Genomic DNA, 18,253 nt, shown 5'->3' on the forward strand with positions numbered 1-18,253 from the left:
GACATACGTGATACATTCCATACGTTTTACGTATGTGGATCCAACGTACGTTTTTTACATGAATTACATACGTATCACATGTAAATTGCTAAAAATTGAATTACTTGAATATTTTTAATTTTTCAGTTCATTCTCGATATACTTCATCTTGCTGCTTGAATCACTTTAATTGATTACTCAGTTACTTCAATGGATCTTTGGAAACATTCATTTTGCATTTCCAGCTTCTTGTTAATCTAAAACTAGAGTTACAGAAAAAAAACCAGTTTCGAGATTAAAAATGAATTTAATTCCTTGAATGATTACATTTAGATTTATATTGTTGTCATTCTTCTGTGCTTTAATAGTTTCTGGGAAAAAAACAAAGAATTTTACATTAAATTTCATTTTATGATAAAGTAAAATTTGCAAATGCCTCGGTTGGTTTTTTATTCAACAATATTGTTAAAGAATAACAGGATCCATTTAGATTTTATTGCAAATACAACATGAAGAAAGTTTACAATTGTTAATAATTTTTTCTTTTATTTGCAAGCTCTCAGAGAGAGAGCAAGAGAGAGAGAGAGAGAGAGAGAGAGAGAGAGAGAGGGGGGGCAAAATAGAAGGTCAATCACAAGTATTAAGGAAGGAGTCTTTTTATTATCAAACATACTTCTTATAATAAGAAATGCATGAAATTTTGACACAGTCAAACGGATCATATTACTTAATGATTCTATCAGTTTAATTAAATTTGACCTTTTTGTTTTCGGATAAAGGTCAGGTCAAGGTCACTACCTTTTTCCTCAACGTAAAGAGTGATAAAAATAAGTGTAGCTCTTTATACTTCTGTAGACATTTGTTTAAGATTTGAAGATTCAAATCTTCAATGAAATCATAGACCATGAGAGTGTCTATCAGCTTATACTACTAAATTGGAATAAATATTTATACTAAAATTGATATTGCTTAGCCCGCATTTCCTCTAATTTTCTTAAATTTTGAAGAAATTTTGATTATTTTTTTATGCTTCCAATAATAAAATATTTCTAATTTTTATGTATAATGAAGACTTTATATAAAGATATAAATTGACAGAAAAGCTAATATATTGACCGTTTCATAAGAGAGAAAAACTGATTTTAGTGATTTTTTCACAAAAATCAATGTATAGAATGGGCGCTTTAAAAAGCCTATAAAAATGTTATTTGATAGGCAAATCATATTTTAAAAACATATTCTGAAACCCAAGTATCATATTATTAGTTCACATTAGTAAAAAAAAATCCAACATTATTGTTATTGTTTTTAAAATGATAAAACAGACTCATTATATATATATAATCTGCTGCAATTCTGAATTGCGCAACATGTGATATTTTCCTACGCCAAAAATATAGTCCTTGTTCCATACTAAACATTGATTACATTTTTCTATGCCAAGTTGTATGATAGTAAAAAGGAAAGAAAAATATACTATTTTAATTTCCTTTCATCTTGATTTAATGAACAATTAATCAAATTTACGTTTGACAAGTCGAAAACCAGAAAAGACTCCTTCCTTAATTTGACAAAATAATTTTTACCTCTAGTATATTCATCCTGATTTTTGTCCACCTCCAACTTCTTCCTTTTTCATGTTTTCCCATGACAATGCTTGTTTGAACTTCTTTCTAAAATATTAATACAAACTTAAATACATAAAATCATTAGAGTTTTTAAATACACGATAAAAAATATAATTTATAAATGTAAGCGGAAAACAATTAACGTATACAGGTAAATATTTTTTTATGCAAATAAGCTTGAATCATTTGGGTGAAATGATATTCTAAAGTACACTTACACATAGTTTCACATAGTCCCCAGAAAAGTGTGTGTGCATGCATTGGGGGGGGGGGGGGGGGCAACTCCTTGATAATTCACTTTTTATATGAAAATTTAAGAAAAATCTTTGCTGCAACAAAAAAAAAAGGGGGGGGGGGGTAACTGGATACATGCCTGTATTAATCCTTATCTAAATTGAATTACCTTAATATGTCACTAAATTAGCAACCACATTGCAACTGTCTTTGAACTCCGCGAAGAACTTTTGGATCCTTGATCATTCATTACAAAATCTTCAGGCTACATCAAAACAGATCTTTGAAACTTCTGTATTATATCCATTTGCTACAAAATATAATACATGCATTAGATAATTAGATATATCAAAATTTTACACTTACTTACTAAGAAATACAAATGTACATGTAGGTGTCATGCAACAGATTATCATTAATGATCCTGAACACCCAGTGACTTCTACTTTTAATGAACTATGTCATAGAAATCCATACCTTTGAGTTATTTATTAGGTTGGATTTGTATGGAAAAAAATTTCCCAGCGGTGTCGATGACCCTTAAAAAATGTTTAAATTGTGAAATGCAATGGTATGTGTACTTACATAATGATTTTATCAATTCAAAGAGACATCTGTCATTGACTGTGTTACCTAGTTGGTGTCCTCTCCCAGGGATATGTCAAGCAGCCAATGCATGCCTATAAAAAAATTTCAATCACCATGCAATAAGAATACAACTTAATAGAGGCAATTCAATAATCATTTCACTTAGTTGCAATGGAAGACCTACTCGTTACTTTGCATAGGCTTTGCTCTAGTTTTTCTCTACTTTCAAATATTTCAGTTTTCAAATGCGTCTTATCCAACACATCGTCGGTGACCCACGTATGATTCACATCGATTCTCTCCATCATCACCCGTGGGTCACCAGGAAAAAAACAGTGTGCTTTTAATTATATATGCAAAAACTCTTTGACCTTTATCTTATCCAATGAAATCTCCCTTTACATTTATCGATGCTCTTCTGTATTGGGAGATACGTTAGTCGATACACATGGGAGGTCAATGGCGGAAAAAGGTACCGAGAAAATATGCGGCTTATGTAGAAATACAATTAAAGATAAAAAATCGTATAGATTAGTGTCAACACATGAAGATTTCTCAAGGATATTCAAAGAACTCAGTTTAAATGTTAAAAATTATGTTTGCAAATTTTGTGTAAATAAACTTAATAGACTCGTGAGGATCGACGACGATATCAAAACAAGATTGACAAAACTGTACGAGAAGAGAAACGAACTATTTTCAGAAATAAAGGAAACTGTTATAAGTAAAGCGCATTTACGTACACCTGTTAGCAACAAACGAGAAAGGCAAAAGAACACACCAACACCACGGAAGCCAAAGATCAGACGATTGTTGCCATTCAATTCCCCTGAGGTTAGGGCTGCACCAATTGATAAACCTCCTGCAGAGCGGTCTATTTTACCGCATGAAAAAGAGCCGTGGATCAAACGTTTGGATCAATCTAGCACAAATGATGCCTCTACGCAAACAAAGACTTACCATGAGAAAGACTTTGATGTCAAAGTAAGTTCAATTATATTACTTACAAATAAGGAAAACAAAAAAATTGCACACACTAACATTATGTACATGTAACATATTTAACAGTTTTTATTTAGGCTTCAGGTTATATGCGCGAATTCAGAAATTTTTCCAGGGGGGGGGGGGATGTCCAAAGGATAATACTGTGTTAGCCGGGTAGGGGGTGTGGTGGTCTGAGGCATATTTGCGACAATTTTGCTGTATTAATTAAATAAATTTTTATTTTCCAGGGGTTGGGGGTCGCCCCCCTCCCCTCTAAGTCTGCACATGAGGTTTTCTGTTTCAGTCTAAAGACAAAGAAAATAAGCACCACCTTCAAATTTACCTGGTCAGTGTAACCCTGTCAATCAACTGAATTGATTGAGGCCCCAGATTGGATTATAGAAAATGATTGACATTTGTTTAATCGTCCTATGTATACCATGTCTAGTGCTCATGACAATCATGCAATTAACTTATGTCTTTTGATGCTTAATGTGACGCCATGTCTTTTAGCACTATGACAAGAAAAAACTAGTGTTTGACAGAGACTAATTTTTCTGCTATTGAAAATAGTAATTAAAAATTTACTTGTACTTGGTTATGTACAATACCAAACACGCTGATTACCAGCAGTCTGTCAAATTCACATGACGCCGATCATCCATGAAAACGTCCTTTTATTAATAAAGATCTTGAGAATATAGAGAACATAGAATTAAATTGAATCAAATATTGCATCCACGATTTATAACCTTAGTTATCATATTTCTTTGAAAATATCATCACGAGCCGAAACCAGAAAGGGAACAAGTACAGACAACTCTGGTACATGCGTAGCTTGTGCACTTTAGCAGCTGATCCCCAAAGTAATACAAACATATGCTTATCACTATTGAGTTGTAAAAGTCAAAAAGGTTAATATAAAAAGATTTGGCCTCCATTTGCTGATTTGACTCCCATTTGGTGGTCAATCGCCCATGTGATACATGTACTTCTAATATGAATTTATCTACCTAATGGTGGTTTAACTTTTTTTCATCTCAAATTACATATTTTTGGGCATTATGTCAAATAATAGGACAAGTAATTTGGCAAGTTAATTTTGAAATATTACATTAAATATTCTCTTTTTAACAAATTATTTGTGTGGGTTTATTGAACATGCATTTAAAAATATGATCACATGACATGGATTGCATGCAGGAGGTCGTTATAAATCAATGTGTCTGTGTTTGTTCATACGACTGATTTTTTTCGGAATAGGACATAATCTCAGTTATTTTGACTTCTACTTTCAATTTCATCATATGGAAATTTCCGAAAAATGAAATACATAGAAGAAAAAATACAAAACAAAGATCTTCACAGACAGACATACCAAATGGGGGTTGAGTGGGCCGGGGGTCAAACCTGATAAATGGATTTTTCGAAAACTTGGGAAAATGGTTAAGGACGTCAAATAGAAAGATTACAATTTAAGTAACACATATGTCTTTAATTTTTTTAATTATTCTTAGTAACTTGTTATTTTGAATTTAAATTGTTGATTTAAAAGTTTAAAATTTTTAAATAGGTGTATTTTAAAAGTGAGAGCACATGGCTTAGTGGTCATGGGCGTTAGGCCAGTAACCGAAAGGTTGCTGGTTCAAACCCCGCTGTGGTCAATTGATGTTGTGTGTTGTGCACTTAGACAAGGCACTTTATATACATTGCCACCCAGCTGAAATTGGGTACCAGCTTACGCTGGGGGTTAACCTGCGATTGACTGGTGTCCCATTCAGGGGGAGTCCAATGACTCTCATCCGCTTAGCACCACGGAAACCTGGGATAAGCACCGGCCTTATGTGCCTTCATGGCACGGAGAAGGATTTAATTAACTAACTTATTTTAAAAGTGAACAATTTTTTTTAAGTACATGTTTATTGATATATTTGGCCAAATTAATAAAATATCCATGTTCCTCACTTTCACTAATTTGGGGTTGGCTGCCATTCAATCCGCTTGCGGTGTACCTATATTCTGTCTAAAACTATAGTTTTTCGATGAACCTTTCAGTTATTGAATCTTTGAATTTTTGGTGCTACACAAAACAATGAAGCCCATGTGTGATATCTCCATTCTGTGGAGTGGTTACATATAAAGTAAAATTGACTATTTTTTTTTCAGATCATGGCAAAGTATGGAAGTAGTCATAGATCATCAATAATTTCTGATCCCACCCAGCAAGCAATATGTAAAGCTATGCTTAATGGTAGGACAAGTTTTGTACACCATATAATGAAGTCAGACCAGTACAAACAAGCTGTGTTGCAAGAAGTGTGTAAGCACATACACAAAGAAATATGTGAAATTTGCAGAAAAGAAGAAAATCAACTTCACTATCATACAGAAATTGCAGACTGGGAGAGTCTTTTGCATTATTTAAAGGGAAAAGCCCCTGTCACTGTTAGGCTCTTACAAAGTGTTTTATTGAAAGATGCATCAGAACAAGAAGTGAAAGGTCATAAGGTTATAAGCCTTTGCACAGGATTTTCAGTCTTTTTGTATAGCAGAAACCACACTCTATCAAGACTGCAATACACAATTGGACTGCTGTTGGATCAATGTGGAGCCACAAAAGAGGTAGGTTGATTATTTGGATAGTTTTATTTTTCATCTTACATGTATTGAAGGAAAACAAAATATTAATTTCTATCTCTTTAATTACTGTTGTTTCAGTGTTTGATATTGTACATAGATTGAATTTTTATTTTTTATATAGGCTATATCTATATTGCATGACCTAGGATTCTCGGTTTCACCAAGTGCATTGCATAGGAAAAAAAGAGACATAGTTCTGAAACAAGAGGAGAGAATTGACAATACAGTTGCAAGATATGTGTCCGAGAGGCGAGATGTTATGACTTGTGAGAAAATCATAAAGGACAATGAAGACACAACCTATCAGCTGACTGAAAAAGTGGAAGGTCCAATTCAAAGTCCTAGAATACCAGTATGCAACATGCACTGTACTTTGTTATCAAATGGGTGTGGTGCACAACTGAATGCTTTTACAACTTTAGAGCTTTGGGATTGCTCCAGAACAGCTTTTTCAAGTACAAAGCTTTCAAGTGAAGTTACTTTTTCAATGAATTACAGAAACATGCACACTACTAGTGCCATGCAAAAACCAGAGACTGTAGTTTTTGATACAAGAGTGAACAAGGCGTCCAACACAGAGACACTTAACTCATCAGGAAATCAAGAAAACCTTGTGGCATATTTAAAGAAGAAGATGTTAAGAAGAAAAGACAATCCATGCATACCCATTGAAATTCTGGGGGACAATGTCGACATTCTCATTACTCCTGCAAATATGACTTCAGACAGACAAAGGAAATCATGGCATTGGTTTCTCCTTCTGGCAACCCAGAAGAGAATAATTGATCAGGAGCTCCCTACAAATAAGCCTGTAGCCGACATAGAAACAATCAGTAGTTGTGTGTTTTTTCCATCTAAAGTGGAAATTCTTGATTTTCAAAGAAATATTCAATTTCATGTTGCCAGAATCTTATCAAATTTTATTGGAGAACTCAAATCATTCGAAAAACTTCTTCCAAACTATATACCACACCCACAAATTGAAAAAACGTCCCAGAAATCTGTGTTTATAAACTGTGACTTAATTGACGAGAGTGAAAATTCTTCCGATGGAATGATTAGAATAATGCAGAGAGTTCACTCTCTAGCTGTGCCATTCATTGACGGAACCGTTGAAAAAGTAGTTCTAGGAGGTGATGTTTTGACAAACGAACGTGCTATGAGTGCACAACAAGCGATGAGAAACAATGAGTCAAGCTATGAAAAGCTTCTTGGTGTAATACATAGACCTGAGGGACTGCACAGACAGATGAATTTTCTGATGGTATCATGGGTTGTAGTTGGTTATCTTTGTGAGTTTTGTTTTGTTCTTTCATCAGTTTGTATAAAGTTTTGCATGTTAAGAGAAATTTCAATTTCAAATCTTATCATACATCATGATTTCATAAATTTTAATTTGCAATGCAAAAATTTTCATGCAAGACTTTATTAAATGTTTCATATTTTTTAGTTCTTTATTCTAGCTTGCAAGTTGGTTCAAATCATTGTATCTCAAAATTTTTCTTTCCAAAAAAAGGTTGGATAAACAAATATATTAAAGATAAATTCTAATTATAACTCACCAGAACATAAATAATATCAAATATCTAGCATTTTGAATAAGCTCTTCAATTTAGGTATTGCTTGTTTTTAAAAATCTTATGGGCATACTCATTTAATATTTTATTTTTCATAGAATGATAATTTAAAAGAGAAAATTTTTTTGGAGGGGAGAGGTATGAGATCAACAACTAGATTTGGCCAAGTACATGAATTAACTATGGTATTTGTTATTGTCATTGTTTGTGTTTACACATTTTTATTCCATTGTGTTTAGAGATGTTTCACCATTGAAGTTTGAAGGTTACAGTTTTTGGTTTACTAATTTCTTGGGTAAGTCAATTTGTTTTGGCAAACATCAGGTATCAAAATGTTTATGTAAAAAACATGTTGATTAATTTATTTATTTTTTGGAAACATAGAACTAGGTAACGATTAAGTTAAAATTTTTGTATCAATCATATATTACAAATATTACACTTGAGTAAGCAATTTAACAGTATAGTGTTGAAAATCAATATGTGTCAGCATGTCAAGTTTAGATATTTTCAATTTACTTCAGAGTGTATATCAAGAGTTTTACAAAGAAGAAAGCAGCAGCGATGGGGGCAGTCTCTATCAACTTAGAAACCTAATCAACAGGAGAAATGTATCTGGAGCAGAGCAGGTCACTAAAGATTTCAGGTAATAGATATGTTTGTATTATCTTTATGTTTAAAAACATAATTTTTCCATTTTATGTTTGCTTAGATACTTTTATGTTGGCCAAACAAGATTATGTGCAATTTGTCCAGCTATAAGCAAGATACAAAGCTCAAAGGATTTCCTTTATTACCTATTTAGGTCACACATGAACTTTGTGGTGGATGCAATGAGTGGATATGTGGTTGCAGCATTTATGAGCCTACACAGCATGAATGATATGGATGACAAACCTGGCAGCTTTCCATTATTCTCCCTCATGAATGAAAATCAGAAAACAGACTGGTTATATGATCAAGCCGATTTAGTAATGGATGTACTAGGAGTTAAAGATACAGCATATATAGATGAGCTAAACGAAAACATCAAGCAGTTAGATATAGACTGTAATAAACTTTGTGAAATGAAGAGTGCAACTGGTTTTCAGTGTGCATTGTGTGACAAACACTATGTAACAGAGGGCCACTTCAGGAATCATCTTAAAAAGAAGCATCAATGGCAGTTCCATGAGAGTACTTTGACAAAAAGATCCGACAGTGTTGTATCAAGTTTTATAAGGATGGCTCTATTGCTAGTCGACAGTTGTGATGCCTACAGGATGGGAGACGGTGAACGTTGTCTTCGGAATGCTAAATTTGAATGGATGTATGCAGGTGCGCTTGGACATACTAAATATAAGTTGTGGCTGTGGAGATATATTGCCTACATTGTTGCGATACTCAGCCCAAAAGAAAGTTTCGAATATAAATGGAACATATGCCAGAATTTGATGGGAGGAGTGGACCAAAATATACCGAATGATAACTGTGTGGAACTACAGATCAAAAAGATAAAATCTCAGCTGAACACACAGGGTTCAAACAAGTCTTTCAATTCTGCCAAGGTAGTTACAATGTCCACACAAGTTATTGATAATATGAAACAAAAACTTATGCAAGTAAACAATACAGTGAGAGCTGGGAGGAAAAGACCACAGGTGGACAAATCTGTGGATATCGGTCGAATTGCAGAATGTGTACTCAAAAATGGACACGGTGTTGTAAAGGATTGGCCATCGTTCAGTAAATTTAAAGACCCAATATCCAAGCTTGATCCTAAATCCTTGCATCAGTGGATGGGCACGCAGAAGAAAATTGCTTCTAAATCGCTGCAGTGAAATGTTAACATTGGTCCTTTTTCACCTAGACTCTCTTGTATGTTTTGACTGAATATACATGTCCATATGTTATGTGTTACACACAATATCAATATTACAAAACTTATTGCATTGCAGTATCTTATTATCAATTATGTGATATGAATCAGAACTATTTCATTGATACACATATCTGACTGTATGAATATGTTGCAGTGATTTTCAAATTAACTTATAATTTATAAGGATTAAAATCTCTAATCCTTCGTAAAGTTGCAATGTTTACTTTGACCAATAAGTATGACCTTGTCCTTTATGCTAAAGAAAATAAACCAATTAAATTTTATGTTGTTGCTTTGAATGGGTTAATACATTTGCAATTCCTCTTGGGTAATTTCTATACCATGTACCAGGTAATGAAATACATGTACTAGAAACTCTTCCAACAAAAGATATTTCAGTTGGAAAAAATCTGGTAATCCCTCATTTAATTTTGAAAAAAAAATGCATGCAAGTGTATTAAAATATTTTACTACATGTACTTTTATTAGGACGAAAAGATATCGCACAAAAAAAAATTAATTTGAAATTTCATCGCTCCCAGTTATTTTTTTCCATCTGGAATAGCCTTTAGCCTCTTGAGTAATTTTCAATGTAAAACAAGTTGCATTGGATAAAGTAAAGAAATAAATCTGGCTAATACAGGAAAAAATGTATGGAAGGGTTAGAAGGCACTTTTTATATGTTTTTTTTTTAAGGTAGGGTAGGGGAAATATCTAAATGTGAAGGTGGGGTAAAATGGAAAGTGCCTGTCCCTTTACATTTATTCTTGGAATAGCCACATTTATTCTTGAAATAGTCAAGAATAAAAACTAGAAACATTGTTTCATTCAGCTAAATCCTTCCATGATTTCTAGTTCATCTGTTATAAGTTGAAACAGGAATAGACATTAACAGTTACTAAATGCAAGTGTTTAGAATTATTAAAGCACGAGTATACTGTGTAGCAAAAAATATATTTAAAAAATCCAGTTCACCCCTATCCATAAAAAAAGTAAGGGTTTTTCTTTCAGAGGAATGTGCCCCCCCCCCCCCCTATCCTTCCTCTAAAAATTTTTAGCAACTTAATTTTTGAAAAGCCATTTAGAATTAATGTCTATCCCACTAAAAACAAGTTGTGAAATCAATGTTCAAGTGATAAAGAACAAGATTTAAATGGTTTATATTACATGTACATTGTTTTAAATTTTATAACAGTGAAACATTGGAAAAAAGCTTTCTTACTCCAACTCTGGATATGTATCATCTATATCAAGTACATCATCACTTTCTAAGTCTGTGCTATCTGACATGCAAGAGTTGTCATCACTAGAAACATCATCACTTTGAAATAAAAAATATGGATGTTGATACAGTTCACAACAGTCACCACTGCAATTACAATTTTGGGAACATATATCACAACATAAATGTTTTACAAGTTCTACATTAGGAAGCGAATCATATGATTCCAATATTTGAAGTCTACGACACTTATCTTTATTTTCAATATATGTCTTCATGTCAGCTTCAAGTTTATGAGTATGTCTACTATTATAAAGAAGCAGATGTAAGGACTGACTACCATCACGGCCAGCACGACCAAGCTGCTGAACAAAGCTATCCATATCTTTAGGAGGACTATAATGTACAACATTGTTTACTCCTTTGTAATTCACTCCCATACCTGCAGCACTAGTAGCAATTAAAACTCTAATATTTCCATTATCATCATTCATGTCCTCTCTAATTGTTTCCTTAACATTTTCAGATGTACATGAATGAAACATATTAACAAATTCCATTACAGAGTTGTCTAACACCATTAAAAATGCAGTGTATATGTCTGCACAAATTTTTATGCTTGAACAAAAAATAAGTGTTCTTGGACAGTCTTTTTTTCTCGTAGATAAATCATGTGTCAACCAGCCAAATGTTTCATCGATGGGCACAGTGTTTTTTAACTTTTGAACAAATAACTTTATGTTCTCTCTATCAGGACTGTCAATAATGTCCACACAGTTGTTTAAAGCCAGTCGCTTCTTAATCACTTTTCTTGCCTCCTTGCTAGCAGTGGCTGTAATCACTAGGGCTGGACAACTTATCAATGACCTGATCTCACCTGTCCGTGAAAACCATTCCCTGAAAGCTTGTCCATGTTTTGTATTTTCACCCCTAAAAATAAATTAATAAAAAAAAGTAAATACCTCTCTTAAGTTAAAAGTATGGTACATGTACCAGTAATACAAATCCTACACACATTCAATTTTTTATCTTTAATTTTTGAAACTTGGGCCAAAATAATGAAGCACTCTGAGACCACTGCATGAGCAGTATATATTCCCTACCGGAATCCCCCATTCCTCCCATTTCTTACTATTTATTAGTCCCCTACAGGTTTCACCGGAGCCTTCCACGCTTTTTTCCTCTAAGCGTTTAAGGAATAAATTAAACTTCCTATGTAGGTTCAAGTTGTCAAACTACAGAACAACTTTTGTTTCGTTAGATCGACAGATGATATCCGAGAAAAATAATTATTTACATACCATATTATGGGGATCAAAATATAAGAAACAATAAGATATCCACCTAAGTTATTGCCACAGATTTCCTTGGCAAAATAATACTGTTTGCATTCATATAATTTAATAAGTAATTAGTATAAATTAATTTGGCCGAGGTGTCAACATCTTGGTGTTGCCAAGGTGGCAACACTCATTGGCCGAAGTGTCTGTCTGCCAATCAATATCCCCCTTCAAAAAACACCTCTCCCTCTTTTGAATTTGTTATGCCATTGCCCTTTCAACATAACTTGTAATAACTACTGTTTAATATTTTTATATACTTACCAATGAACAAGAGTGTGGGCTTCATCCACAACGAATAATCCAAAGGATTTGGATCCTGACAACATATCCCGCCATTTATCGTTCTGCAGTATAGCTTCTGGTGACGGAAAGACAAATTGGTATTTACCGTCGAGTATCGAGGCATCCTCAGACTTGTCTTTGCCAATGAATGTGGCGGTAAACCCCTTTGATGCTAAAAGATCCGTCTGTTCCTTCATAATGGACAAGAGGGGACTGATAATAAGAACTTGTGGTTGCACATCCAATGAATTGCTATATTCATAAAAAATAGGGAAGGCCATGTAGCACAAAGACTTCCCACCACCTGTCCTAAGAGAAAGGAACACATCCTTCTTTGCCAAAAGACTGTCGATAGCTTTTTCTTGTTCTGCGCTTAATTTCTCTACTTCAAATATTTCCTGCAATGTTGTTATGCTGGGCGCCGCCATTGTTACTGTACTTCCAAATATCGTCAGTAAGGCGTTCAGTGATTGGTTTGATATTTTCAGACTCTCCGAGTAAAAACTTGCTCGGGTGCAATTTGATTGGTTTATTAGGTTCATGCATAATTCATGAGAATCACGCGAACTAACTTCGAGACAACCACGGGTTTGAGGAAACTTGTGGACTCAAAACCGTGGTTTGCGACGATGTATCCAACATCGACATATATTTTATGGGTTTAAATAAGTATTGGTTCTTCTATATTAACTAAACCAAATAGCTGCTTAGTTGTATTCTCTGGGGAAACATCATTTTTATCGTCATTAATTCAATCCGAATTTTCCCGGAGAACACAGTTACAGCTCCGTGCTACATGTTTACTCTTTTGACATCGGTAATTGTACGATATAATTTTCAAATGCAAGTAAATCAAAACGAATGCTTGACAATTATTACCTCTGCTAAATCCATCCTGCAGTTCGATCTTCTGCCTCCGTGACGTAAAAATGTGACGTATATTTTGTCATCGACAAAACTAAAACCGATTTCGTATTAATTCCGGATTCGTTATCGAATTAATTCTAAGAAGACACGTGGCTTCTGTTAATGAAACAACTTTATTTATGCATAGTTTAAACCAATAAACACGCACAGTAGCAAGGCTTTTCTTCACACATGTTCACATGCATTCATTTCAGAGACATGAGTGATAAAGCAACATCAGACATGTACATGCAGATCATGCGCGGATCCAGAATTTTTTTTCCGGGGGGGGGGGGGGGGGGTAGGGGGTCCGAAGGATAATTGTGTTTGCCCGGGGAGGGGGGGGGGGTGGATCCGAGGCATATTTGCGATAATTTTACTGTGTAAATTTCATAAACTTTCATTTTCCGGGGGGGGGGGGGGGATCCCTCCGACCCCCCCCCCCCCCCCCCGCCCATTAGATCCGCGCATGCAAATAATTTTAATGATTAAGTTATTCAAATGCATGCCTTCAGTTCACACATATGTAAAACATATATATTATTAACGCACGTGTAACATGGTTTTTAGAACTCATGTTAACCATGTGTTTATTAACATATGTGTAACATGTGGTTGAGATCTACATATGTAAAACATGTGATTCACATATGTTTAACATATGTAAAATCTAACGTATGTTAAACATATGTGATGTTGAACGTATGTTATCACACGTATGTTAACCATGCGTTTCTCAACATATGTTTAACGTACGGTTTAACTTCACATGTGTGTAACGTATGTTTAACGTATGTTGTACGTGTGTTAAGTTCAAACATATGTGAAACGTATGTGGCACAATTAGCTGTGTACCTTATATAATGTTAATGACAACATAACACAGACAATAAAAACTGTTTTAGGCAATCAATGGTTTGGAGCTCCTATTAGTCAGTTTTTTGTAAAACTCGATCAAAAATGGGTACAATTTAGGAAATTGATAGAGGAAATTCGGACTAAATTAAACTTAAAATATGAGCTTAAAACGATTCATTCAAATATAAAATTAGTAAAGCTATTCGTATTTTATGATTTCCCAACCTACAAATTGTTTTATTATTTTTAATGATTAAAAAATAAAGAAAACCTTGAAAATGGTGGACAATTTTGACAAGTTTTAACAATTTTTTCAAAAAACATTTAGAGGTCACTAGCAGAAAAAGTGGGTCATTGCCCTACTAGTGATTTGAAAGTGAAAACTAGCACCACAATAGTGGGGCTACAATGAACAATAAGTAGTTTTTTGTTCCTATTAGTGGATTTTTTTTCGCCCCTGAGTAAACGTAATCCTTAAGCAATCTTATGAAAATTTCACGAAGTAGTTGAGTTATGGTTAATTCATTATCGTCTCTTCATTTTGTATATGGACATTGATGGTAACCTAACAACAAAACTTTATGATAAACGCAATTACTTAAATTTTTCTATAGTCAACTTCTCTTGCTTATGTAGCAATATACCTTCATCACCTGCATATGGTGTGTTTGTTTCTCAGTTGATTCGATACGCAAGGGCCTGCTCTTCTTATGAACAGTTTTTAAGACGAAGCAAGCTACTGACAAACAAGTTGATAAAACAGGACTATCAACAGTCTCACTTGAAGTCATCTTTTCGCAAGTTTTATGATCGCATGATGACTGACGTTTTTCATACTAATTGTTAGATCATTATTTAATCACCCAATTGTGTACGGACTTTTCCGATTTTTTTCCCGATTACGACAAAGAGCACACGGCGGGTGCTCACTCAGCCTAGGCACCTGATCCTACCTCTATCTTTCTAGAGGTCCGTGTTGCTCTGCTTTGAATTTGTATTTCGTTTGATGGATTTTGGAGATGGTTCACGGTTTGTTATTGTCATTTTTTCATAAAAAGGTGGAAACCAGTAGTTTATTTTTTATAACGTTTAATTGAGTTTTCTATCATCATTAATGATTTCGAAAGCAATCTAGAATAATTATTGTTTATTTTTTGCATAGGGTTTATGAGTATTGGGAATTATATTGCCATGTCATTTCTTTATTAAAATAAATAGAGATGATTTATAACTTCACTATATTATTGATACCCTTTTAGAGAGAATAAAAATCATGTACTTGTACCCGTGGTAGTTGAAAGGAATTTACAAGCTTCAATGTTTCCAACCCGAAAATATAAAACGAAAATTGCTACGAGAAATGAATCAACATGATTATTTCTTATCATCCAAAATGCCATTTGAAGACCGCAAGGGGAGTAATAGATAAATAGACAAGAATATTTTAAATTAAATTGAATTATAAGCAAAGATATAGATAATACATCGATATCTTATGATTAATTTTACTCAACTGTTCGTTTTTTCCCTTATCTACTATCAGTGGGATTCTGCCAGGCCTTGCAGGTGTCATGTGCAAGCTATGTAATTTCACCCATTTCTCAGTCATCCTTTGGACTATTACGTAATCTTAAAATTTTTCAGGGTGGATTTCTACTCAATGGCATTCTTTCAGCAAATCAAAATAAGCTATATGGTCACGTGTTCTGATGCTGTCTGTAACTGACCAGTTAGCGTGGGGTCATTCCCACCTTACCATTGCTGTTGAAAGCAACAACATTTTTGATACACCCACCTCCACCCTAAATTTACCAACGTAACTTACATGTACCTGTGTATATGTATAAATGGCAATTGTAATTTGTTTGTCTTTTTTTAGCACTGATTTTTATTTTTTTGTAGTGCCACCTTTTAGTTGTTACTTATTGTGCTGCATAATAGTTTGACATATATTTTTTTTCTGTAAGTTCAGGCGATCAGCATATAGATATGTCACTTTAGTAATTTGTATAAATAGCCTGGAGTCTGATCCATAATTTGATATTACTTCGTATTATTTTCGACATTGCAACAAATGACACATGGGTGTTTGATTCATTTTTTTTAACTGGGCAAAAATCTAGCTGCCATTAATGTGTGGGGCAGCATGTGAGGAAACATACATTTCTTTTGTGCATAATGCATAAAATCACCGTAATAATATTTCAGTCTATCAATACGTCGAAATACAATTGCAAAGATGTCAACTTAATGCTGGCCAAAAGATCTGGAAAGGTGAAGTAATAATATAACTATACCATTCATTCACCTTTCAGTCGCTCTAAGTTGACTAATCGGCAGAGTTGCATCCTTTGTTATTTTTCAAGTTTTCTAATTCTTTGTAATCCTTTCGTTGATTTAATCATTCTATCAATGTGTTTAGTAAGTAGCACAGTGGACAATGTATCAATCTTCGCTTCTCACCGCTGCGACCTGAGATCAGTACTCTTGATAGACAGTGGTTTTATGTGATATGGTATAGTGGTCGCCCTCTTAGTCACGAGGAGTTTTCTCCGGGTACTTCGGCTTTCTACCACATCAATAACCCCCTTGCGCTAACGTCTGTGCAAACGAGAGAGAATTAATCGTTCTTTAATGAATAAATTTCAGTTTATATTCTACTAAAATTTGTACAGATATCTTAAGCTGCCCATTATATGTATCAAATAAATTAAAACAAAAATTAATCGTGCTCTGTTGTCGCTAAGTTTCATCTAAAAGCCACCTGCAATGAATTATTTATTTATGATAACATACATTTACTTTACTAGTATGCAATGATTTTTGTCATTTGTTAATTGCTAATGAATGGCATTGTAATAAACAGTATTGGACAAACGGAAAAAATCTTTTCGATTATAGAAACATTGGATTAAAAAACAAGTTAAAACTGCAATAAAAATCATTATCAATTACCCTGTTTTCGGCGTACATTTACACTCCTTTCTAACGAAATCTTTTCATCAAACACCTCTAATAACGGTCTAATAAAAAGAAAAGATTATTTATATAATACTTTTAACATGTAAAGAATTTTCTTCTTCATTTAAATTTGTATTGTATTTTGCCTTAAAAAATCAAGAGAAAAATATCTGGATAAGATGTGGTGAAGGAAAAATAAGACACCTTTTAATCAAATTTGATTCTAGATAATGATAATTTCAAACAACATGTATTTGATGTATTTGATGATATGCAATTGATATCTTGTGTGATTTAAAAATTGATGATGCCATTTTGAGTAGAAATCAGTCAACCTAATGCTCTCTGAAATTCAGCATTAAGCTTAACAGCACTTTGGAAACCGTGCCTCTTGGCAGCATTGGCCAAATAACAGTCCCCATGAACTGTCGTACATCTTTGACGTCCCGATTTTGGTTTACTTTGACAATTTCCCGCTAAAAATATTGGTTCCTTAAAAAAACAATCACACTTTGGGAAACATTAGGTCTTTCTGCAATGTGGCGTTGCGTTTTGCCTGCTTCTAGCATCCCTACTGCCCTGGATGTTCGGCCCATGCTCATATGCTTACTCATAGCGTCAGATCACCAGTTCCGACCAGAAGGGGTGTACTTGTCTTACGTTCATGAAAGGAAACCTTATTTGATACTTTCGAAACTCCTTTGATCCACTCATTTTTTAACGCTTCGTCCGTTTTGGGGTATTTGTCGCAAAACTAATCAAACAGTTAATACTCCTGTATAGAATCGTATGAATGACAGTTCTTTTTTAACCACTAAAGCCTGGTTGGCACATAAATTCAAACTACGAAAATTTCTTAAGTGTAAAAATATGATCCCTAACTTATTTTGCCCAGTATATTCAAATCGTTGTTCATCTCACTACCGCTAAACAATCATGAACATTTTTATAGAGCTACTCCTCAAATATTCACTAACAGATTAAAATGCTAAGCTGGAGTCTTTCTCCTAAGAGTGCGCACTTAAAACGGAAAACTCATTTGTATTTGTTCAGTAAAAATGTTGAAAGACTAGAAGAACTTATAACTGCAAAAAAATATTGATTTCGCAGATGAAGAAATGCGATCGCCACTGACATACAAAGAAGCAATCAAGGTGAAAAGCTACATGAAATGTAGAAGTGGGCATCCT

General features: G+C 33.9%; 1 protein-coding gene, 1 long non-coding RNA gene and 2 pseudogenes across 2 annotated transcripts; 2 read left to right on the forward strand and 2 right to left on the reverse strand.

The window, feature by feature from the left end:
* Window positions 1-260: 260 nt before the first annotated feature.
* LOC128185654 (uncharacterized) lies at window positions 261-2,440 on the reverse strand. The gene is made up of 3 exons (XR_008243835.1): window positions 2,011-2,440; window positions 1,566-1,652; window positions 261-350 (listed from the first exon to the last, which is right to left on the reverse strand). It is a non-coding gene; the product is annotated as an uncharacterized LOC128185654 (long non-coding RNA).
* Window positions 2,441-2,762: 322 nt separating this feature from the next.
* Window positions 2,763-6,821, forward strand: LOC128182791 (uncharacterized; annotated as a pseudogene).
* Window positions 6,822-7,866: 1,045 nt separating this feature from the next.
* LOC128182792 (uncharacterized) lies at window positions 7,867-9,756 on the forward strand. The gene is made up of 3 exons (XM_052851542.1): window positions 7,867-7,925; window positions 8,155-8,276; window positions 8,436-9,756. Exon 3 carries the CDS (start codon window positions 8,443-8,445, stop codon window positions 9,448-9,450), a length of 1,008 nt encoding a protein of 335 aa, XP_052707502.1. The 5' UTR covers window positions 7,867-7,925; window positions 8,155-8,276; window positions 8,436-8,442; the 3' UTR covers window positions 9,451-9,756.
* A 1,515-nt stretch (window positions 9,757-11,271) lies between these two features.
* LOC128184739 (probable ATP-dependent DNA helicase RecS) lies at window positions 11,272-12,963 on the reverse strand (annotated as a pseudogene).
* Between the last annotated feature and the right edge of the window lie 5,290 nt (window positions 12,964-18,253).

This window comes from Crassostrea angulata, chromosome 5 (genome assembly GCF_025612915.1).
Source record: "Crassostrea angulata isolate pt1a10 chromosome 5, ASM2561291v2, whole genome shotgun sequence".
NCBI classification, from domain to species: domain Eukaryota; kingdom Metazoa; phylum Mollusca; class Bivalvia; order Ostreida; family Ostreidae; genus Magallana; species Magallana angulata.